This window comes from Rhamphochromis longiceps, linkage group LG9, assembly GCF_057381845.1.
Source record: "Rhamphochromis longiceps isolate RC_006_pf linkage group LG9, R_longiceps_female_GT1.1, whole genome shotgun sequence".
Taxonomy (NCBI): Eukaryota; Metazoa; Chordata; class Actinopteri; order Cichliformes; family Cichlidae; genus Rhamphochromis; species Rhamphochromis longiceps.
In genome coordinates, this window is record NC_140565.1 from 36670506 (window position 1) to 36694266 (window position 23761).

The 23761-nt window shown below is 53.6% G+C and overlaps 1 protein-coding gene across 8 annotated transcripts in view; it reads left to right on the forward strand.

Moving 5' to 3' along the window:
* The window catches only part of kmt2ca (lysine (K)-specific methyltransferase 2Ca), a 50010-nt gene extending 26268 nt beyond the window's left edge, over positions 1-23742 (forward strand). For 2 of the 8 annotated variants that reach the window (XM_085417594.1, XM_085417599.1), the window contains 46 exons: positions 31-174; positions 262-294; positions 627-749; positions 2550-2867; positions 2941-3014; positions 3404-3610; positions 4080-4193; positions 5127-6503; positions 6579-6839; positions 6933-7318; positions 7398-7573; positions 7657-8073; positions 8189-8541; positions 8632-8743; positions 8853-9260; positions 9356-9467; positions 9557-9623; positions 9708-9771; positions 10388-10620; positions 10769-11188; positions 11505-11612; positions 14879-15787; positions 15918-16178; positions 16260-16460; positions 16538-16699; positions 16788-16923; positions 17066-17189; positions 17277-17452; positions 17532-17644; positions 17725-17862; positions 17953-17998; positions 18071-18186; positions 18262-18360; positions 18615-18827; positions 18908-19035; positions 19236-19431; positions 19516-19725; positions 19805-20184; positions 20504-20616; positions 20741-20877; positions 20969-21096; positions 21295-21496; positions 21579-21695; positions 21886-21959; positions 23066-23174; positions 23247-23742. In XM_085417594.1, coding sequence (XP_085273720.1) covers positions 31-174; positions 262-294; positions 627-749; positions 2550-2867; positions 2941-3014; positions 3404-3610; positions 4080-4193; positions 5127-6503; positions 6579-6839; positions 6933-7318; positions 7398-7573; positions 7657-8073; positions 8189-8541; positions 8632-8743; positions 8853-9260; positions 9356-9467; positions 9557-9623; positions 9708-9771; positions 10388-10620; positions 10769-11188; positions 11505-11612; positions 14879-15787; positions 15918-16178; positions 16260-16460; positions 16538-16699; positions 16788-16923; positions 17066-17189; positions 17277-17452; positions 17532-17644; positions 17725-17862; positions 17953-17998; positions 18071-18186; positions 18262-18360; positions 18615-18827; positions 18908-19035; positions 19236-19431; positions 19516-19725; positions 19805-20184; positions 20504-20616; positions 20741-20877; positions 20969-21096; positions 21295-21496; positions 21579-21695; positions 21886-21959; positions 23066-23174; positions 23247-23339 — 10088 coding nt within the window. In that variant the 3' untranslated portion in view covers positions 23340-23742. The remainder of the gene's footprint in view (positions 1-30; positions 175-261; positions 295-626; positions 750-2549; positions 2868-2940; positions 3015-3403; positions 3611-4079; positions 4194-5126; positions 6504-6578; positions 6840-6932; positions 7319-7397; positions 7574-7656; positions 8074-8188; positions 8542-8631; positions 8744-8852; positions 9261-9355; positions 9468-9556; positions 9624-9707; positions 9772-10387; positions 10621-10768; positions 11189-11504; positions 11613-14878; positions 15788-15917; positions 16179-16259; positions 16461-16537; positions 16700-16787; positions 16924-17065; positions 17190-17276; positions 17453-17531; positions 17645-17724; positions 17863-17952; positions 17999-18070; positions 18187-18261; positions 18361-18614; positions 18828-18907; positions 19036-19235; positions 19432-19515; positions 19726-19804; positions 20185-20503; positions 20617-20740; positions 20878-20968; positions 21097-21294; positions 21497-21578; positions 21696-21885; positions 21960-23065; positions 23175-23246) is intronic. The other 6 variants (XM_085417595.1, XM_085417598.1, XM_085417600.1 and 3 more) reach the window with 4 other exon arrangements.
* The last annotated feature ends 19 nt before the right edge of the window (positions 23743-23761 follow it).

Genomic DNA, 23761 nt, shown 5'->3' on the forward strand with positions numbered 1-23761 from the left:
CTCTTATTTAACCCCCTTCCCCTCTCTCAGCAGGTCTGGACATCAGCTCTGTGGCGCATGATGCCTCTTTGACTTCTGAGCCAATGGGAAGCAGTGGGCGTGTCCAGAGGGCAATGCAGGAAGAGCCTCTGGACGCCATCTTGAGTCCTGAGCTTGATAAGATGGTCACTGATGGTGAGTTGAAGAGGGTCTGAGAAGCAGGAAACAGGAAGTGCTCACAGATTCTAGAGCAGCTGATTGACGAGTGTTCTTCTGTTTCAGGTGCCATCCTTAGCAAGCTCTACAAGATCCCAGGTAAGACCGAGCACCTGTGTGGGCGTCAGCGCCATACGTCAGCCAAGGGTTTATTAATCTAACTAAGATGATTGACCAATCAGAAACAGGGACAGGTCAGCTGACAGCAGAGCGACTGAAAAGGGAAGTTGGCACTTGGCTTCAAACGTATTCGTTATTAAATGTTGAGCAGCTGCTTCTGCACAGACAGCATCACATGGATACAAGTGACGCTGTCATGACCTCGTTAGTCCCGTTGATGAGTCGGTGCTCGTCACCATCACGCTGTCATTGAAAGCTCATGTCACGTCATCCATGCTGACCGATGCTGGTGTGTGTGTGTGTGTGCGCAGAGCTGGAGGGAAAGGACGTGGAGGAGGTGTTCACTGCTGTCCTCAGTCCAGACAGCAGCAACAGCCAATCAGAGCAGAGTCAGCACACACATGCGGCTGCTGGGAGCAAGATGCACAACACAGGTACAGACACGCACACAGGTACAGACTAGAGATGGACCGATCCGATATTACGTATCGGTATTGGTCCGATACTGACCTAAATTACTGGATCGGATATCGGAGAAAAATAAAAAATGTAATCCGATCCATTAAATATCACGAAAGCACCTCACAAAACTTGCAACACGCCGTAACTCACCTCAGAACGTTAGCACGTCGGAGCAGTATGCATCACGTGATAGAGCGGCTGTGGCATGCGGGACCTGTCGGTGGTCTGGATAGCATGTGGAGCTTCGCTAGCAACCCGGCATTTCATCTCCGACAAAGTTATCCCGAGAGAAGTAAAGCAAGTGTGTAAGTCCATCTCTGAATGTTTGTAAAGCATTCCTGCGTTAAGCTTAACGAGCAATATATGGAGCAACTGCCTCTCCTGCTGCTACTTCAATCATGAAACTGCTTAACGATCAGCTGATCGGCTTTTCTGTCGCGAGTCTGTGTCTCTAGTTTGTTTTTGGCCCACTTTGCACCAGAAAGAGGAAACCAGCGGCTGAACAACAGCAGCACGTTTAAGCTTGATCAGCTGTTGGTAGAATTTATTTAATATTACTTTCTACACCAGGATCTTTTTCTACAGCTGACGGCTGGTAACTGTGCAGGGGCGGATCTAGCAAAGTTTAGCCAGGGGGGCCGATAGGGCATTAACAGGGAAAAGGGGGCACAAAGACATACTTTTCTTTCTTATTCTCATTTAAAATGTCGAGCTTTTAATAAATAATTATCTGACACACAAAGTTTTAATCTGATGTAAAATGAATAGAAGTCAATTACTGTATATAGTAACTATTAAGTCTAATATATATACCCTAGTAAGCTATAGTACTTTTTCCTTTGGGAAGGTACCATCTGTGCAGTCTGCAATTTTGTTGAAGAAAGATGTTGAATCTATTTAATATTTCTTGAAAAATAATTGATTTCTGTGCTTTTTTTTTCACACTGCATCAAATTAAGGTTGATTACGTTGATTAAGCATCATGAGGTGGAGCGTGAGGGGTGGTTCCCTATTTTTTATTTATTTATTTTTATTGTTGCTGGGAGTTGGAACCCTATTAGTTAGGTTGCTTAATATTTACGCTAAGTACTCTTTAAAATACCAGAATAGGGAGGATGGTGTAGGTTTAAGTTTATTAGATTGATCAGTATTGCTGAACTATGAAATATTTTTTTTGCATACAGGTATAACAGAATAGCTTTAGTGTAGTTGTTGTTTTAAACTTGAGTATGAACTTATACAAAATGCAGCAAGATATTTAAAAAACAGTTGTGTTGATTAAAAAACACTATATCGGATTCATATCGGTATCGGCAGATATCCAAATTTATGATATCGGTATCGGACATAAAAAAGTGGTATCGTGCCATCTCTAGTACAGACACGCACACAGGTACAGACACACGCACACAGACACGCACAGGTACACAGTGACCTCTGTCTGAAGGCGTTGGTGATATTTCAGAATAATAAAAACTACAAACATGAGAGCCGTGTTACGTGGCTATGTCACTAACGTCATGTAACCAAAGGTTAGCTGAATTTAACTGTTTCAGTTTCCTCGTTATGCTGACATTTGTCTGCTCGATGTTTGAGTGAGATACAAACTCATGACGCCGCTTTGCTTCGACCGTCCACCATTTTTCCCAAACATTTCTTCGACCTGCAGCTGTCTCGCCATCGTTTTTGTTGATAAGTATGAACCTAAAAACAGTTTGAGGGTTCGACTGAGCTCTCTTTGAACCTTCCAATCACCTATGATCACCTTTCAGGTGCCGTGCCGTTTCCTCGCCTCCCACTGATGAACGGCCTCTCACCAGCTGCTCCTCCTATGATGCCCGGTGTCCAGGGTCCAGTCAGCTTTAGGGTCCTCCCTACCGAAAACCCCGCCCCCATCCAGGGCCCCACCTCTGCATTAGTTCCAGCCAATCAGCAGGCTCCAGCTGGTGAGGGCGAGCAGGATGCGCTGTCAACGGCTCAGAGGAGCACGCTGAAGTGGGAGAAGGAGGAGAGTCTGGGAGAGATGGCCACCGTCGCTCCGGTGCTCTACTGCAACACCAACTTCCCCCAGCTTAAGCAGCAGTACCCAGGTACACACACACACACACACACACACACTGTGTTCAGTGTGTTGACAGAGCTAACAGCTGTTTCCTGTATCAGACTGGCCCACCAGAGTGAAGCAGATCACCAAGCTGTGGAGAAAGGCCAGCACTCAGGACAGAGCCCCCTACGTGGTGAGTTCCTCCTCCTCCTCACTGTGTGGAGGACTCTGAGAGCTGAGGAAACGTTATAAAAGCGTATAGGAGCCTGTTCATAGGACCTTCGTCCTGTCAACAGGCCCTTGTGTCCTTTTGAGTGGTTTCCAGAGTGTTGATCAAAGGTGTCCATTTGAAGCAGCAGGGTCATCTTCCAGCTCCGGACCCTTCAAGGACGATCAGGTGCGATCAGTGTCCACACTGTCACAGTGTCCTTGTTCTGTAACAGTGTGGACACTGATTACAGTGGATCTGATCCCAGTGCTGTAAAGATTAGGAACTTTGAGCCACGTGCCTGCTCATCAACCATGATGGCGTTCGTTTAGCGTCCTCGCCATCTCTGACCACGTGCTGTTTTCCCTCTGCAGCAAAAAGCTCGGGACAATCGAGCGGCTCAACGCATCAACAAAGTGCAGCTGTCCAATGACCCGCTCAAACGCCACCCGCCCTCACAGCAGCAGCTGTCCGCGCCGCTGGGACCCTTTGACACTGTTTCCATGGAGATAGAGATCCCGTTCAAGGACCCGCTGAGGCCCAAGGAGTCGGAGCAGGAGCAGGAGTGGAAGTTCAGACAGGTGAGCAGAGCCCGAGAGCGCCACACGTCCAGGTGTCCGTTATGGTGACGTAGCAGCAGAGCGAGAAACCAACAACCAGACTCTAGTCAGAAAACACCTGATTTACCAGAAACACACTTTAGTGATGCAAACAGCAGCGCAATGCATGATGGGACACAGAGCGCTGCCTGCTGGTTGTAGACACACTGTGAGGGTGCTCTTTAAAATTAGTCACGCAAATGTTTCTGCACAACAAGTCAGCAGGCTGCACGCCACCGCTTCAACCTCGAGACCGTCGCGCAGACTAAATCGCCATAGAAACAATCCGTACTCACTCAAAGGCTGGCGCTGGTTTCCAGCTCTCAGTAGTAACCATGGTAACCAGAAGGCAGCACGCCGTGGGGTGTATTTGTGATAAAGATGATGCTGTGATGTGCATGCCCGCTGAGCCGCCCTCCCTCACACTAACGTCTCTGATGTCATTGAAAAGGGAGGGGTTAAAGACAGAGGGGAAGCCGATAAGAAGAGGCAGGAAATCCCCCCCCAAAGCAAAAAATCTCCAACAGATACAGATTGTCCCTGCCAGGCATCCGTAGCAGCTCCGGTAAGACCTCAAGGCCAACCTGTCGGAGGCAGACTTCCTGGATCCACGAGCCTCTGAAACCCTCTGACCTCACCTCTTCACTCTGGAGCTCCACGAACTGTCGGGAACTTGTCAATCGGCCTTTAAGCGAGCCAATGGGGCGTCAGTCAGAGCCATCAAACTTCAACAGTTTAAATAAAGAGTGACGGAGCTCAAGACCCGGAGCTGAGCGAGGGTTTCAGAGCCGTGGAGCCGGCCTCAGCCTCGTCCTCCTCTCTGGGCCAAAGGACGGCTTAAATTTGAAGGAGGGAGGGAGGAAGAGGAGGGGTTAGCTCTGATCTGACACAACGTCACAAGTCTGTGCTGGCCCAGAGCTGGAGGCCGCGGCCCAAGTCTGCCTGCGAGCTGACTGCTTTTATTCTGAAGGGGTGCTGAGAATGGCTCCGGAAACTTCTGCTCTGCCTTCTCCAGACTCCTCCTTACAGCACCTCCACACAAACACATTCTGTCCGGTGTCCTCCATCCATGCATGTGAGGGAGGAGAGCTCAGGTCCAGACCTGCTCCACACTTACTCTATTAAAGTCTGTTTCCACGCACAGCTTCTTTTTCACTCGGCTTTATGGTTAAAATCACGTTTAAGGGTTGGAGGAGTTATGGGGACGTGACTCCTGGGATTTTATTCTGAAAGTCAGAACAAACTGGAGCCTCAAAAACGTCCAGCAGTGAGTCGGTCCCCATACACTCCCATGTTAGTCAGACATGTTTACAGCTTTGTCTCTGTAGGGTTTCCCCTTTGTAACACCTGGTGTCATACCTCAGTCGTTCGGCGTAGCTGTGTCTGTCAGACCTCAGTGTTTCTGTGTTGACGTGTTTGAGCTCCACCTGTTGCCCTCACGCCTGTCGCTCTGTGTCCGCCTGTCTCCTCGCCCGTCCCTTCTGTTTTTCTCTCTCAGCAAATGCGTCAGAAGAGCAAGCAGCTCGCCAAGATGGAGGCCACCCAGAAGTTGGAGCAGGTGAAGAATGAGCAGCGGCAGCAGCAGCAGCTTCTGGCCAGCCAGCGCCTCTCAGGCCCCCAGTCGCCTGAATCTGGCAGCCTCAGCCCCGTGCCCACCGGAGGAAGCGCCTCCCCTCACCCGGGTCTCAGGGAGGGTCAGCCCAGGCAGCACCTCCTGCAGGGAAGTTCTGGACCAGCGGACGACATCTTCCTCCGGCCTCAAGCACCGCCCCCTTCTGGCTTTTCCTCACTCCCTCAATCCCCACATTCCTCCTCTCCCCTCCACCAGCCAGCATCTTCCCCCCAGATGTTCTCTCCCCCCTCCTCCCGCCCTTCCTCACCCTGGGACCCCTACAGTAAGGTTATAGGCACTCCTCGGCCCTCCTCTTCCCAGTCTGGAGGCCCCGCAGCCTCCCAGCAGCAGCATCACAGCTCCCTTAGCACCTCCCCAGCCCATGATGTCGTAGGCTCTCCTGCTCCATCCCCCGACTCCAAAACACCTGACGTCTTCAGAAGCCTCGGGCCACAACCAGGTAACCCCACCCCCGACCCTTCAGTCAGACATGCCGGCATCCGAGTGGCCGAAGCCTACCAGAAGACGAACGTGCGAGTCCCTGCGCCCGAGTCATGCAGTCGTCAACTGCTCCAGGGTGGTGTGTTTAAGGCCCCCATGCCCCCTCAGCAAGAGGCATTTGGTGGTGGAGGAGGAGCAGGGAGGAAGGACCTGTCAAGTTTTGCCCCCCCTCCTTCACAGGAGCCTCCCTTCCCCTCCAGCCCACTGTCAGGTCTGGGCTCCCCCCACCGTAGTCCCTACGCCCAAGCGCCCGGCACGCCCAGACCAGATTACACTCAGCAGATGTCCGACCCCTTCACCCAGCAGTCACCTATGACCTCCCGGCCGTCTCCGGATCCCTACACCAACCCTCAGACCCCTGGCACGCCGCGTCCCCACTCTGACCCCACATACCTCACCACACCGCCTGCGCTGAGACCAGACCAGTACAACCAGCAATCCATGAGCCGCCGTCCGTCCCCCTCTCACCCAACCCTCGATCCCTACGCCTCCAACCCGGGCACACCCCATCCAGCTGTCATCGACCGCTTCCCCCGATCACCAGGGAGTCAGCGGGCCGGCGACCCCTACGCACAGCCCACAGGTACACCGCGACCCTCGCCGGATCCCTACGCCCAGCAGCCCTCTACACCACGACCCCAGAAGACCCACGAGCCATTCAGCCAAACCCCAGTCGAGAGCTTAGCTCCTCAGCCTGCAGCTTCCGCTTCATCCCCTCTGGCTCCAGGAGACCCAGGGACCTTCACCCCAACGCCCCACCAGGTAACACCACAGCCCACGGCCTCTATTCTCTGACACAGAGTAGCGTCTTCTTCTACTCATCTTTTCTCTGGTCAGTTACAGCAGTCACCAGGAAGACAACAACAGGACTCATTTCCCAGAACCCCCAGCAGCCACACCCCAAAGCACCCTGAGATATCAGAAGAGAGCTTCTCTGCTTTAGCCAGTCACACTCCGGGTCACGATCCGTTTGAGCAGGGTCACATGACACCAGGCCGATCGCAAACCGACAAGACGGCAACCACTGAAATGTCTGCTTTAGACGGGTCGATGAGCGTGCTGCCTCAGCTTGGTGACTCAGGGGAGAAGCTGAGACAGGTGAGAGGTGTTGTGAGTCCACGTTTGTCTGGTCGAGTGTTGCTGGTTCTCGTGTGTTTAGCGAGTTCATCTGTCCTCCTGTTTTCTCTGCAGCGTCAACGGCTTCGGGAGCTCATCCTGAGACAGCAGCAGCAGAAGAGCACGTTACGTCAGGAGAAGGGTCTGCAGGAACCGGCTCCTGGACTTGCTGCACCCCCGGCTGCTCCGACAGGATCCTCCCCTGGTTCTGGCACACCTCTTCACAACTGGTCGCAGGACGACTCCTCCAGCTCCACCTCCACCGCTTCCCCTGTCCAGACAGACCCATTTGGGCGCCCTCCGCCCCCGTATCCTGGCACGATACGGCCTGCCGGGGCTCCAGCCCTGAGGTTCCCTGGAGGGTTCCCAGGAGAACAGCAGAGGGGTTTTGCGCCCACCGAGGCTTCTTTCCCCAGACAGAGTCTCCCCAGAGAGCTGGGTGTCCAAGGACCAGGATCGAGGTGAGAGGAGCAGAAGAGTCCTGGTTGAGATCTGATGGTTTTTTGTGTGTTTGTGACTTACACTCGCTGCCCTCTACAGGTTTGGAGCTCCAGCTGGCCTCCATGACACTTTCCTGCGTGCACCCCTAGGATCAACGCCTGCCTCTGGGCTCGGTGCTGTGGAGGTTCGTGTTCAGATGAGGAGGCCAGTGCCCGGGGACTTCACCGCCATCCGTCCCCACGGGACTCCAAACGCTCACCCGCACATGATGCAAGGTCAGCACAGCTCCTCTGACTGGCCGATCAGTCAAAAATGTTGAAAATGAACTTGATTGATAAAAAAGTCTCTTTCCCCTCAGGTGTCCCCCAGCCCTTCCTCCCTCGCTCTCTCCCCATCCAGCAGCACAGCATCATGGGACAGCCCTACATTGAGCTTCGACATCGCGCTCCAGAGAACCGCCTGAGGCTGCCCTTCTCTCTTCCTTCAGACCCCCACCCACCTGCCATCAGACCTGGTCCTGGGGCCAGGATGGGTGAGACGCTGATGGCTCAGCAGATGATGATGGCAGGCGCCGTGGAGCAGCTGAACCAGCAGGATCCTCAGCAGCAGCACCTTGGCCACACGGCGGCTCTGACTCAGACCGGTGAGCCGGCACTCTCGGGAGCCGATGGAATCGAGGAGCACCTGGAAGGGGAGGACTCGGCTGTGAAGGACCTGGAGGATGTAGAAGTGAAGGATCTGGTTGACCTGAACCTGAACCTCGACCCTGAAGATGGTATGAGCGATCGAGTCTGGGTTCACCTTGGCTAAATCCAGAAATTACACCTGTTCTGAAGCAAGTTATCGATCCTTCCTCACCTTGACTGACTCGTCCTCTAACTCTGTTTCAGGTAAAGAAGACCTGGACCTGGGTCCCAATGACCTCCACCTCGATGACTTCCTGCTGTCGGGGAAGTTTGACCTGATCGCCTATGCCGACCCTGAGCTCAACCTGGAGGACAAGAAGGACATGTTCAACGAGGAGCTGGATCTGGGCGAGCCAGCGGAGGAGAAGGAGAGCGGAGAGAGGAAGGATGGAGTTTGTGGTTCTAGAAAGACCGACAGCAGCTCCCACCTGGTCGGACAGATCAAACAGGAAGTGAGGGACGACAGCAAGACGGGGGCAGCTCGACCTGGGGTCCTCGCCACCAGCAAACCCCCGGGAGCTCTAGGACTTGAGGTTTCCTCTGTCCATCACATCAAGGTGGGACATTTTCAATTTATCAATAATAAATATTAATCAATAATTAGTTCAATAAAGAGAACATAATAAATAACCCACCACTGCCTCCAGGAGAAGCTGGAGGACTCCGGTTCTGTTTCAGGGGCTTTGTCATCCATCAAGCCCCAGGAGCAGGTGCCATCCATGGGCATGGTATCCAGAGTTCAGCCCCCTGTGACCACAGGTAAACAAACACAAGCCTGACCTGCCCCCCTCGTGTTATCGACCAATCGTTGGTCTAATCAGCAGATTTGAAATGGAAGAACTGTTTCTGATTGCTCTTCCTCTCCCAGGACAACAGCCTGTCTTCCAGCAGCAGCAGAGGCCTTTTGGGCCCCCCTCATCCTCGCCTCAACTCACCCCCCACCCTCAGGCTGTCTCAGTGTCTCCTCACACCAGTCTGCCTCCTCAGGCCCCCCAAGGCCCGCCTCACCCACTGCCTCTCCAGCCTCCTCACCTCCTCCTTACCACTCAGACCGAACCTCCACATATGGGGACCTCCACGCAGAGCCAGACCCAGGGTACCTTTGCTCAGACCCAGGTCCAGAACCAGAACAAACAAAGGCCTCTGCTTCTGGAGGAGCAGCCGCTTCTTTTGCAGGACCTCCTGGACCAAGAGCGGCAGGAGCAGCAGCAACAGAAACAGATGCAGGCCCTGATCAGACAGCGCTCCACCACAGACTCTGCGTTCCTTGGTGTGGGTAAGTCCAGAATCCTGAAACTCCCCCTGAAGCACCATTGGACTGTCTTTCTCATGAAGCCCCTGCTGAACTCGTGTTCTTGTTTTGTCCTGCAGACTTTGATTCCATTACAGACCCCATCATGAAGGCAAAGATGGTGGCTTTGAAAGGCATAAACAAAGTGATGTCTCAGGGAAACCTGGGCCTGAATCCCGTGGTCATCAACAGGTATGACCTTCTGACCTCTGACCTCAGTGTTCTCTGTGAACGTTCCCTCTCTCAACTTCATTTGAAGTCTTTGTCTGTGTGCGCGTCAGGTTCCAGCAGCCTCCAGCAGCCCCAGGTCCCGAGGTCCCCCCTCAGCCTCCACACCTGGTATTACAGGTATGTTGAAGGACTCGGACACAGTAACTGACCACACAGGACAGAGCATTTCTCTAACATGTCTGCGGTCTTTCTCTGTGTCAGGAGGGGATGGTGACCCCTCAGCTGGTGCAACCCAACCCCCCGAGCTTTGGCCCCGGGTTCAGCAGTGAGTATCAGAAACCAATCAGAGCAGCTTGAACAGGTACATTCAGAGCAGTGGTTCTAACACAAAGCCCGGGGAGAGCTTTATACGGTCACAGAATCTGACAGAGACCCACTGGTTTCGGTTTGTTGCATTAAAAATGACTGGAGTGACTGTGTGTTTTACCTGGGTGGCTGCAGCTCAGTAGAGAGAGCAGTGTCTAACCCCGAGTTGTTCTTGAACGTTAGAAACGTGTGCTTGTAGGATCGATGAATGAGGCAAGTTGTATAAAGTGCTTTGAGTGCTCAGAGTAGAAATGTGCTAATTCAGTTTAAATGACCTATAATAACCTTCATATCCACACTTTCTAATCTCCAATTCAAACACAACCAACACGATGAAGAGGATCAGGCACAGAGGAGAAAGACCAGGAGCTCATTGATGAGCTCTGATCAGTTTACGCCTGCGTGTAAACGTTTAAAGTTCAGTTCTTCCTGGAGCCTGTGCAGACAGCAGAAACAGCAGCATGCGCTCAAAGTTTCTCTTTGATCGCATGCTGCTGTTTCTTCTCAGCCACATATGAGCGAAGTCAGATTCCTTCTTCTCCTCATCACTGAATTCTGACTCCTTCTTTTCCCAGATGAGCCCAAGCGGCCGCAGTACGAGGACTGGCTCGGAGAGACGCAGCAGCTCCTGCAGATGCAGCAGCGCCTCCTGGAGGATAAGATCGCTGCTCACCGCAAGACCAAGAAGGCTCTGTCAGCCAAACAGAGAACGGCCAAGAAGGCGGGCCGTGTCTTCGCAGAGGAGGACGCCGCCCAGCTACGCTACATCAGCGAGCAGCAGGGAGTGGTCCAGAAGCAGCTAGAGCAGGTAACGGAGCTGATCCTAGTGCAGAATAAATCCAGATTATCAGACTGAACTGAAGGTAGAGGCCGGCCGGGGGCAGCCAGTGAAACCTGTAAGGGACCGTTTTCAGGGGCCGGTGTATCCACAGTGAGTGCTTCTTCTCTGTGTCCAGATCCGGAAGCAGCAGAAGGACCACGCCGAGCTCATCGAGGACTACCGGACCAAACATCCTCAGAGGGGTCTGCAGCAGCAACCGGCACCCCCACTCCCTCAGAAGCTGCTCTCACAGCCCATCGTGCCCCTGCAACCCCACCCAGGCGGCCCCGCACCGGCCCGTCTCCCAAATGTGCCTCCCGGTTGGACTCCAGGGGGTGGGGCTCCAGGGGTGATGGGGCAGAGGATGCCGCCTCATCAACCCCCTCAACTCCCCGCTGCCCTACCCAACAGCCCGCAAGTACCCCCACACACCCAGGCGCCCTCTGCTATAGTGCCGGGCCTCGCAGCTCAGACGGCAGGCTTTACTGCCGCCTCCCGAGGCCCCACCGGAGGTCCCAATGGAGCCACAGTGGATGGAGCTGGCCCTGCCCCTCAGGTAACAAACATGGCTGCTGCACCCCACTGTGATCTAGACCTGATCCAGAACCAGACTCGCATCATAAATCAGATGGGGAGGGGGGGATTATCTCCATATGTTTGAGCCCTCATACCTCCATCAGCACAGGAGACCCCACAGGAAGTTCAGTCTAATGCCGGTCCACATCTGGATTTGTCAGTCCAACTTTTATGTATCTCTGAACATCTGTATTAGAAAAGCCAATGAGGGGGGGACCCTGCAGTAACACTGCTTCATGTGAGCTTAGGCTGCTCCTGGGCGCTGGCTAACCCCTCTGACTCCGCCTCCTCCACAGGTCAAGTTTGACGACAACAACCCGTTCAGCGAGGGTTTCCAGGAGAGGGAGAGGAGGGAGAGGCTGAGGGAGCAGCAGGAGAGGCAGCGAGTTCAGCTCATGCAGGAGGTAAAACATCACGGAGGAGGAGGAGCAGAGCAAGCTGGGCCTCAGTCAGCAGAGCTCCTCCTCATAGAGCGCGTCCCCTCTGACTCCACAAGTTTCTGTTTACCCACAACATGAAGACGTTCATGCTCTCACAGCTGGAGCACGCCCTGGTTAGGAACCAGGAAGAGTTAAATGTAAAGAGGAGTGAGACGGAGCGCAGTGTGTTTCCTCAAACACAGAGCATTAGACTGGAGTCGGTGTTAAAGAGAGTAAACCAGTTTAAGCAGATGGGTTTAGACTCTAATAAGGGAAGAGAGCCAGTATCACTGAGTTCAGGAGGAGGTGAATCCCAAAGTCGGGGAGCAGAGCAGCTGAAAGCTCTGTTCCTCTTAGTGGTGAGACGGGAACAATGAGGTGAAGACATCGGTGAATGAGAGGGAGTAAATGTGGAGTAAATCACACAAGTAGGGAGGGACCAGGTTGTGGATACACGTCAAGTGAAGGAGACTCGAGCATCTACAGTCAGTGCAGCTGATGAAGAAGAGGGTGATGCGCTCTCTGGAGGCTGTGCGAGTTATGATCGCGAGAAATCAGAATTACAGTATCTGAGAAGTGACGAGGATAGGAGCAGCATGTGGGGCGAGGAAAGGAGGAAGTGCTGTCGAGGAGGACACCCAGACTGTTACCCTGAGGGGGGGTGGAGGTGTTGTCAGTATTAATGGAAAACCTGTAACCTGTGCTGACAAGCTTCAGTTTTACAGGAAGTGCAGAATTATTAGGCAAGTTGTATTTTTGAGGAATAGTGTTATTATTGAACAACAACCATGTTCTCAATGAACCCAAAAAACTCATTAATATCAAAGCTGAATGTTTGTGGAAGTAGTTTTTAGTTTGTTTTTAGTTTGAGCTGTTTTAGGGGGATATCTGTGTGTGCAGGTGACTATTACTGTGCATAATTATTAGGCAACTTAACAAAAAACAAATATATACCCATTTCAATGATTTATTTTTACCAGTGAAACCAATATAACATCTCCACATTCACAAATATACATTTCTGACATTCAAAAACAAAACAAAAACAAATCAGCGACCAATATAGCCACCTTTCTTTGCAAGGACACTCAAAAGCCTGCCATCCATGGATTCTGTCAGTGTTTTGATCTGTTCACCATCAACATTGCGTGCAGCAGCAACCACAGCCTCCCAGACACTGTTCAGAGAGGTGTACTGTTTTCCCTCCTTGTAAATCTCACATTTGATGATGGACCACAGGTTCTCAATGGGGTTCAGATCAGGTGAACAAGGAGGCCATGTCATTAGTTTTTCTTCTTTTATACCCTTTCTTGCCAGCCACGCTGTGGAGTACTTGGACGCGTGTGATGGAGCATTGTCCTGCATGGAAATCATGTTTTTCTTGAAGGATGCAGACTTCTTCCTGTACCACTGCTTGAAGAAGGTGTCTTCCAGAAACTGGCAGTAGGACTGGGAGTTGAGCTTGACTCCATCCTCAACCCGAAAAGGCCCCACAAGCTCATCTTTGATGATACCAGCCCAAACCAGTACTCCACCTCCACCTTGCTGGCGTCTGAGTGGGACTGGAGCTCTCTGCCCTTTACCAATCCAGCCACGGGCCCATCCATCTGGCCCATCAAGACTCACTCTCATTTCATCAGTCCATAAAACCTTAGAAAAACCAGTCTTGAGATATTTCTTGGCCCAGTCTTGACGTTTCAGCTTGTGTGTCTTGTTCAGTGGTGGTCGTCTTTCAGCCTTTCTTACCTTGGCCATGTCTCTGAGTATTGCACACCTTGTGCTTTTGGGCACTCCAGTGATGTTGCAGCTCTGAAATGTGGCCAAACTGGTGGCAAGTGGCATCTTGGCAGCTGCACGCTTGACTTTTCTCAGTTCATGGGCAGTTATTTTGCGCCTTGGTTTTTCCACATGCTTCTTGCGACCCTGTTGACTATTTTGAATGAAACGCTTGATTGTTCGATGATCACGCTTCAGAAGCTTTGCAATTTTGAGACTGCTGCATCCCTCTGCAAGATATCTCACTATTTTTGACTTTTCTGAGCCTGTCAAGTCCTTCTTTTGACCCATTTTGCCAAAGGAAAGGACGTTGCCTAATAATTATGCACACCTGATATAGGGTGTTGATGTCATTAGACCACACCCTTTCTCATTACAGAGATGCACATCACCTAATATGCTTAATTGGTAGTAGGCTTTCGAGCCTATACAGCTTGGAGTAAGACAACATGCATGAAGAGGATGATGTGGACAAAATACTCATTTGCCTAATAATTCTGCACTCCCTGTATTACTGCTGAGTGTGAGACACTGGAGGAGAGCCATGATTTAACCTCACTGAGGCAGGGAGAGAGGGTATGGGTGGAAGGGTGAGACTGGGTTTGGAAGGAACATACAGCTGAGTGTCAGCTGTGTAGCAGTGAAAGCTAATATTTATGTGGAAGCACTTCAGTGATGAATAACAGAGGCCCCAACACTGAACCCTGGGGAACACCGGCAGAAACAGGAAATGAACTTGAAGAGTGAGCTTTAAATTGAATATGAGAGATGTGAGGTGAACCAGGCAGGGAGGGCAGTCTTTCCAGAGGATGGTGTGGGAAATCAACGGCTCAGCTCAAGAAGGAGGAGGATGGCGAGGAAACTGGAGTCAGCTGCCATCAGGACGTTGGTCGTTTTGAATAGTCGTTCCCTGTGAAGTGGATGGAAAGCAGACTGGAGTTGTTCATAGAGATTATTGTTGTTACTGAGACGTGTGTGAAGCCGAGAGGAGACAGTTTTCTCAAGAGTTTAAGAAACAAAGAGGAGATCGGATATCTAAATGAATTTATTTGTACCAGGCTTTTTAAGAATGGGAGTAAAGGAGGCAGGTTTCAATGATGAAGGAACGAGTAATAGTGATGATAATGGGGGCCAATGAGGTCTGACGGCTTTTAACGAGGACAGTGGGAAGAGGGTGGAGCTGACAGACAGATTGAATCCTTATTGGTACATCCGATCCTTGGAGGAGAGTCAAACTTGAAGATGGTTGAATGGTAGACAAGGAGGGAGCAAGGAGCTCCAGCAGAGGTGTCAATGTTAGAAATGTGGGTTACGGTAAGAAGGAGTCTGGAGGCCTGGTTACATCCACGAGAACAGATTAGACCACATGAGTATGTAATTGTTGTGTGTATGAATAAAGCATGGTTGTCAGGGGTTAAAGGTCAGAGGTGTCTGCAGCCTCCTCCTGCTCATGAATCCTGTTGATGTGCTTCCAGGTGGAGCGTCACCGCGTCCTGCAGCAGAGACTGGAGCTGGAGCAGAAGAGCCTCTTGGGGGCCTCCGTGCCTCCTGCCGCAACTCCGTCGGGTCCTCAGGTGGGACCGACAGCGGGTCCTGCCCCTGGAGGGGACGGTTTGTCTCAGATGCCCTTTTTCAGCTCCGAGCTGCCCCAGGACTTCCTCCAGACCTCCAGACCTCGACCTCAGCACCACAGCCAGATGGCAGTGACCTTTCCCCTGCAGGCGGGCCTCCGCCAAGGCTTCACGGCGAGGCCTCTACTCCCTGGAGCGCCCCCTGTTCCAACAGGTGAACCCCCCATGAACGTGGCTCCTTCCAGCCTCCAGACCAGGCCGAGGCTGCCTGGCCTCACAGGACCCTCAGCCCCAGGGCAGGCACACCCAGCTGGGATAGGAGCAGCAGGAATGCCCTCCTCCCATCCGGCAGGGCAGGGACATCTATTCGGACACGACTCCTCCTCTTCCTCTCCCTCCACTCCTCTGGCCACTTCCTTCCCCTGCTCCTCCTCTGGTGGCCCCGCCTCCCTCATCCAGCTGTATTCTGACATCATCCCGGACAATAAACCGAATAAGAAGAGGAGTAGGAAGAAGGACGGGGAGGAAGCCACAGGAGGAGGGGGGGCCAGGACGCCACTGTCCTCGCAATCGGATGACCTCACTGCCCCTCCCACCCCTGCTGTCTCTGACACTGCGTGCTCCACACCCACCTTTGGCAGCATGGACCAATCAGAGCTGTCTTTCCCTCAGAGCTCCTCCCTCTCTGGTCTGGCCCCATCATCAGAGCTGGAGAGGCAGCTGTCCATCATCTCTGCAGCCCAGCAGAGAGCCTCCGGGCTGGGCTCAGAGTGCCAGAGAGGGCCCCTGTCTGCAGCTCTGCTGAAGGTCAAGGTGCGCTTGTTTTCACACTTCATCCCACTTGTGCTGCAGTGGTACTGTAGTGATGCTGTGATACTGTAGTGATGCTGTGATAGTGGATGAACTATGGTATTGTGTGTCACTTTCCTGGGTCTCTCTGCAGGAGGAGCGCGAGGAGGCCGCAGCCTGTGGAGCCAGGGTGGTGAAGATGGAGGAGGGCCGGGCAGAGCCGTTCTCCCCCACGTCTCCTCATCAGGCAGGCGATGCAGGTAAGGAGCTGCTCAGACACCTGCTAAGGGACAAGACCTCCCCTGCCAACACGCCATCGCCCATCACCCAAGCTCCGCCTATCGCCCGGCGACAGCTGTCCAGCGACGGCTGTCGATCTGAAGAGGAAGATGCACCTGGTTCCCATGGCAACATGGTGAGGAGGTGGCCAGGGCAGACAAATGGAATGTCATGTGACCTTTTAGTTAAAAAAGCTGATCATGTGCTCCACCTCCAGGTGGTGAGGGACGGTCCTGCCTCAGAGCTGCTGGACACCTTCGGCAGGAAGAAGACGCAACGCTGCAAGAGACCCGCCCGGCCCGACAAAGACCGAGCTCCTCCCAAGTACAAAAGGAAGAAGAAGGAGGAGGAGGAGAAGCTACTCCAATCCTGCTCCACCTCTTCCTCCTCTGACCCAGTGGTGACACACCTCAGACAGGTAGAGCCCCGCCTCCTCCTGTTTACTGAGCAGGAAGCAGATGTCTGAAAGTTTAAACCTCTCCCCTCCATCAACAGCTGGCAGTGCTGCCCCTCATGGAGCCGGTCCTGGGGGTGGATCTCAGTCTGTTCCCCCCATACGGCAGTTCCTCTCTGGGCCGAGACTCCAGGCTGAGCGGCTCCTTCGGCAACGCCTGCCTGGATGGAGTCACCGACTACTACTCCCAGCTCATATACAAGGTACCGCTGCATGGGTACTGAGGTAATACTTTAGTAATGGTGTGGTACTGCTGTTTAATTTTACATCACTTCCTGTCTGCTCCTCCAGCAGAACAACCTCAGTAACCCCCCCACTCCTCCGGCCTCCCTGCCACCGACGCCGCCTCCTGTTGCCAGGCAGAAACTGGTGAACGGTTTCGCCACGACAGAGGAGCTGACCAGGAAGGAGGTCGGCGAGCAGGATGGTGAGAGGCTTATTTGACCCTCTTCTTTGTCTGACAGGCACAGGTTAGCCTGTGCAGCTGTGACAGTGTGGCCGTAAGTATGTGGACACCTGACAGCTGCACGAGAGCAACAGCTGATCTCTTCCTCCTGTTTCTACCTCAGTGAAAGGTGTGTCTGCTCTGAAGCTGAAAGGGGAGGAGCTTCTCAATTTAAACCATCCCTCCAGGACAGTGGATGTGCCTGCCTCCCTCCCAACCCCACCCCACAACAACCAGGAGGAGCTCAGGTTAGCCCCGCCCCTCAGATGTGAAGCCAAATGCCTCGTCGTCGTCTTGAGTCGTGCTGACTTTTCTTTGTGATTTCTCATCCTCAGGGTCCAGGACTCGTCAGAGCAAGATGACCCCGACAGCTACGTTCCATCGTCGTCCCCGGAGAGCGTGGCGGACATAGAGATCAGCCGGTACCCCGACCTGTCCTTCATCAAGCTGGAGCCTCCCTCACCCTGCCCGTCGCCTACACTACCCATGATCCCCTGTGCTTGGGGGAAAGGTGAGTCAGCCACAGCGTGACTGGAAAATGCCGCCTGTCTGTTCTGACTGATGCTCACCTGTTGCTCACCTGTGTGCAGGCTCTGCAGTCAAACAGGAAGTGAAGACTGAGACCAACCATCAGGGACTTCCTTCCTGCTCGAACACAGACCTGGTTACCATAGCAATAACCCTGAACCCCACTGCAGCCCAGGTAAACATCTCTTGCTATTAATGTTGATGTATCAGTAGCCCCTCCCCCTGGTCGTCATTGCTGTGACCCTCTGTTTCCAGAACGTTCCAGGAGTGATGGCGGCGGTGGCGGAGCTGCTGCGGGTCCCCGTCCCTGTGAACTACCAGCTGAGCCGAGCGTCCGGTCCCGAGCAGAGCTCTCTGGCCCTGCTGGCGAGCGTGCAGGTGCCGCTGATGCAGGTGAGATCGCTGCACCCCGCAGCATTGTTTCATCGCTGTCGGCGCTGAGCGTCTCTCCAGGTGACTGACAGCTGTTTGATGTGTTCACAGGGTTCATCCGCCACAAAACAGAGAGCGGCCGCTACAGGAAACACAGGTCTGCACACACACTCGCACACTCACGCACGCACACACCTGTGCGTCTGTTCATATCTATCCGTGTCTACAGGTGTCAGAATGGACTTCAGCCAGCAGGGCGGCGCTGCCACCACCAGGCCTCAGTGCTGCAGCTACTGCAAGGTGTTGCTGGGAAACGGAGTCCGCATTGTCAGGGAGCTCAAACAGGTTAGACGCCTCAGAGGAGACGGTCAGAGTGACCTCACAGTGGACAGGAAGTCACCCTCTGTGTGTGTGTTACAGGAGGGTCAGTCCGGACCCGGCTCCAGCTTGCTCTTCTGCAGTCCCAACTGCTCCACCCTCTACACCAACGACCTCCAGAGCAGGTCTGCAGGCACCAAGGTGAGGCCCCGCCCACACCGCAGGTGTCCCAGCCTTCATTTGGCTGATGTGTTTGGCGCTGAGATTAGGCACAGACAATGGTTTAGTTACAGTCATAGTGGTAGCTGTTACGATTGGCTGCTGTGGGGGGTGGGTGTGTGTTTTGTTGTTTTCTTCTCCTTGGTTGGTTGTTCCCCTGGTGCAGTTTAGTCTGGGGTCAGGAGTTCAGGTAGATTTCCCACAATGCACCGCTTTAACACCTGTCCCGCTGTCAGTCTGCAGTCCCTGTCCTGCTCTCCGGCTCCGAGTGCCCCCCTCCCACCAGGGTGCAGCACCAGTACACCAACAACATGTCCTCCATTGCCGTCCACGCCCTCCCCCGTGCTCCCTCCTCGCCTCCCCCGACATCCTCCTCCACCCCACCTCTCTTCTTCCCATCTGCCTCTGCCATCACCATGGAGACCAGGCCTCGCATGGACAGCCTCAAGGTGGGCGTGGTTACCTGTGAACTAACATTGTACTGAGTCAGGTCATTGATTTGAAGACTGACTATTTGACCGGCTTACAGGTGAAGGTAAAGTTGAAGCCCCGCCCCCGGGCAGTCCCAGGTGAGGAGGACTCGCTGTCATCGTGCCATGGAAAGAGGATGAAGAGTTCCCGCTGGCGACGCTGGAGTGTTAACATCACACTGAGCAGGTATGTTAGGGACCTCATTTGAACCTCACCTACTAGTTTTTGGCACCTGTGGGGGAAGGGGCGGAGCCTCTGCTCCAGCAATGACCACTGTGTTTGAGGATAACAGCCTGTGCAAGTGCACGTGGCACCACGACGCCCTCAGCTGCGCGTTATCAGACCTGGATGTTCTGTCATCAGTAATCTTTCTCTTTTTCACGCAGGGGTACTTGCATCTCTAATGAGGCGGTTGCCTTGCCAACACAGGATGAAGTGGATGAGCTGTTGAAGAACCTGGGGGCGTGTCTTCGTCCAGAACCATTACCCAGAGACCAGCGCAGGTGCTGCTTCTGTCACCAGCAGGGCGATGGCCAGACAGACGGACCGGCCAGGCTCCTGAACCTGGACTTGGATCTGTGGGTGAGTGCGCCGCTCTCTGCTCTGAGTCTCCGGTGGCGGCGCGGTGCGGCCCATTCACCTGTCGTCCATGTGTTTGTGTCCCAGGTGCACCTTAACTGCGCCCTGTGGTCCAGCGAGGTGTACGAGACTCAGGCGGGTGCGCTCATCAACGTGGAGCTGGCTTTGAGGCGAGGACTGACGCTGCGCTGCGCTCACTGCCAGCAGACCGGCGCCACGAGCGGCTGCAACCGCCTCCGCTGCACCAACACCTACCACTTCACCTGCGCCTCGCAGGCCCAGTGCACCTTCTTCAAGGTAAGCGCAAGGCCGAGTTACACCTGAGCTCACGCCCACCGGGCACTCCTCCTCACCCTGCACCTCCTCTCTTCTCCAGGATAAGACCATGCTCTGCCACCTCCATAAACCCAGGATGGTTCCTCTCACCGGGGACAGGTCCTGCGGCAGCTCACCCTCCTCCACTCCCAGCTCTGCCCCTGACCCGGCGGCTGTGACGGCCTCTGACCCGTACGACTCAGAGCTGCGATGCTTCGCGGTGTTCCGCCGAGTGTTCGTGCAGCGGGACGAGGCGCGCCAGATCGCAGCCGTGGTGCAGCGTGGTGAGCGGCAGCACACCTTCAGGGTCGGCAGCCTGCTGTTCCGTGCCATCGGCAGGCTCCTCCCACAGCAGATGAGAACCTTCCACAACGAGACGGCCATCTTCCCCGTCGGTTACCATGCTAACCGTATCTACTGGAGCATGCGCCACAGCAACAGGTAAGAGCAGCAGCGTGCAGATTATCAATCAGAATCAATGTGCGGTTGCCACGCCCACCGCTGTGCTACATCACACTGCCCACTTTTCTCTGATGGAAGACAAAGTTTAGATCTGCAGGAAGATGTTTATGTTAGGAGCTCTTACTGTGAAAGGTTGCAACAGGAAGAAGGCGGTCTGACACAGAGTAGTGATGGAGGTGTCGGATTACCAACCACAGTGTGAGAGGGTGTTTACCTCCCTCTGCAGTGATTGGTCTGATCACAGGTAGACGTCAGCAGTGATTGGTCGGTCTGATGGCTCTCTGCTCGTGCTCCGCAGACGCTGTAAGTACATGTGCTACATCGAGGAGGAGGAGGGGCAGCCGCTGTTCAAGGTTAAGGTGGTGGAGAAAGGACACGATGACCTCATTCTGACCGGACCCACGCCCAAAGGTAACCATCACCTGTGTGTCTGCACAACTGTCATCAGAAGCACTGCTGCTCCTCAGGAGCACGGCGATGAACCAAAGTGTGTGTGTGTGTGTGTGTGTGTGTGTGTGTGTGCGTGTGCGTGCAGCTGTGTGGGATCAGATCCTGGATCCCGTCTCCCAGATGAGGACCTCCAGCGGGACTCTGAAGCTGTTCCCAGTTTACCTGAAAGGAGAAGATCTGTTTGGTCTGACCACGTCTGCGGTGACCCGAATCATAGAGTCTGTACGTCCAGCACACACACACACACACACACACACACACACACACACCTTCAAACAGGGACCCAGACTCACCTGTTCTCTGTGTGTTTCAGTTACCTGGCGTGGAGGCCTGTGAGCGTTACACCTTTCGTTACGGCAGGAACCCCCTCATGGAGTGGCCTCTGGCCTTCAACCCATCAGGCTCCGCCCGTTCCGAACCCAAAGCCTGTCAGGCCAAAAGGTACGTGCTCTGAAGCAATGATGTCACTTTGTGTCAAGCTGCTGATGGAAGTGGCGGGCGGGTGGGGCAAAGTGTAGCTGCTCTGCATTGTGTTGTGACATCGTCAGTGTGGCTGGGACAGAGATCTGCTCAGGCCTCCGTCACTGGTTTCTGTAAAGCGCACCCACAGCTGCCTGACGCCCTCCTCTCCCCCCTCAGACCCTACCTGCTGGCCAGCATCGCCCCCAGGTGTCAGGGCTCGGTGGGCTCCATCGTGGGCCTCGTCCCCGGCGTCATCTCTCTGTCTCCGGGCGAGTCCGTGGCCGGCGCTCACCAGGGACGCCACTCCAAGTCCTCGCAGTACCGCCGCATGAAGGCTGAGTGGAAGAGCAATGTGTACCTGGCACGCTCCCGCATCCAGGTGGGTCACCTGCAGCACAGCCCGAACACTTGACCGCCAACGCAGGACAGGAAGCTGACTGTGTTTGTGTGTGTGCTCGCAGGGTCTCGGACTGTACGCTGCCAGAGACATCGAGAAGTGCACCATGGTCATCGAATACATCGGGACCATCATCAGGAGTGAAGTAGCCAATCGCAAGGAGAGGCTGTACGAATCACAGGTAACACACAGGTCTGCGACTTCTGATGTTCAGATCGGAGTCACGTCGACTGAAAGCTGTCGTCTGATTGGTTCGTTCACATGTCACACAAACATAAACAGTCAGTGACATCTGTGTGAAGGGGGTGGGGCCTGCACGTCTCACCTCCAGAGGGTCATGTCTTTCACTCGTGTTGTGTGTCTGTGTGCAGAATCGCGGCGTGTACATGTTCCGGATCGACAACGACTATGTGATCGACGCCACCATCACCGGGGGACCCGCCAGGTGAGTCCAGCTCAGACCGGTTCAGTGCTGATCTCAGACCTGCACACACCTGACCCAATGAGCCCTTCCTGTACAGACGCTCAGGTAAGCGCCCCCTGCTGTTTCAGCAAGGAGGTGATCAAACAGTCCTGATGTTCAGATGTAGTAGGAGGCTATCGTAAAGAGGTGTGTGTGTGTCCACCTGGGGTCTCTGCCCAGTTGGACTTGAAACACCTCTCCTGGGACGCATCAGGTGTTCTGGTGTTTAAAGCTGTGGGTGAGCAGCAGCTCAATTTGAGCTCCTCACCTGTCGTGGAGCGCTCAGACACTCCTCAGAGGAAACTTTCCTTTCATCTGGTGCTCACAGGTGAGGGCGGGGCTGTGGAAGGGTCGCAGCTCCGCCCTCGCTCTGAGTGCTCATGGTGTTGGGAAAACACACCTGAAAGTGTCCTCGCTCCAGGACACAAACCGCTGAGGCGTGACGTGATGACATCACAGCTCAGCTCCAGTGTTTTTACTGCCCCTCTGAATTTAACTGATTCATGTTTGCAGTGGAAATCACACGTGATGTAAGAAAGTCACATGCGATGAGCCGCTCGGGAATAAACCGAACGTTAACATGTTATCTTGGTGACGTGTATACCTCGTGTGTTATTGTGCCGGAAGTGAGGCGTTCTCACTGGCTCTAGTGACCCTTGACCTCTCGGTCAGCTGACAGCTGGTGGGGTAATGGACGTCTCTGAAAGAGCAGAGCACTTCTTACAGATGTGATGTCCTGATAAGTCGAGCAGATATTTGAAATTTACTTATCAACATTCATTAAAACTTTATTTATGTCACGGTCCCAAATTTTTATCCGCTCTCTTCCGACATCCCCACGTTTGAGTTTCAAACTAAATGCATTCTGGGATATTTGGCTGCCCCAAGTCCAAGTTCAGGTGTGTTCGGGGGGGGCGGCTGCTCAGGTGGCTCTGCATTGATAAATACCTGAACCAGCCGAGTTCTGATAAACTCAGAGAGCTCAAAGTGAAAACCTGATGAAGGATCCCAGCAGGGTGCAGGAATTTTTAATAGTGTTGATTGGTCTGTTGACCTGTGAAAGACCCGCCTCTGTGTGTGATTGGCAGGTACATCAACCACTCATGTGCTCCCAACTGTATCACTGAGGTGGTGACTGTGGAGAAGGAGAACAAGATCATCATCAGCTCCTGCAGACGCATCCAGAGAGGAGAAGAGGTAAGGCCCGCCCTCCATCAGTCAGCATCTCAGAGCGTGTGTGGTTACTGATTACTGCCCCTCCCCCTCCAGCTGTGCTACGACTACAAGTTCGACCTGGAGGACGATCAGCATAAGATCCCGTGTCACTGCGGAGCCGTCAACTGCCGCAAATGGATGAACTGAACACACACACACACAGGCAGCTCGCTCTCTGTCGATCGCCTCCCCTGTGGGCGGAGCTTAACTTCATATCAACACAGTGATAATAATGAAAGTGATTGCTTTGATAACACAAGTAATGATAATAATATTGATGATGGGGATAACAGGTCAGGGTGGGGGTTATATATGCGCATGGGTGGGGTCAGAAGCTTGTTTCTGAGGGCGTAGCTGTGTTGGAGAGTGGGCGGGGCTTAAAGAGGCTGGTCCTCTGTGTATATTGTGTGTAAAAATGAGCACAGATGTAAATTTGAGATCAGAGAATGTGTTGTCTTTAACTTGCACTAAAACACAAAAACAAGAAAAATAGACTTTATTCCCTGGCCCCGCCCACCCCACTCCTGCCCCGCCCACCTCCATTTGTTAATTTCCTGTAAAATAAGAGT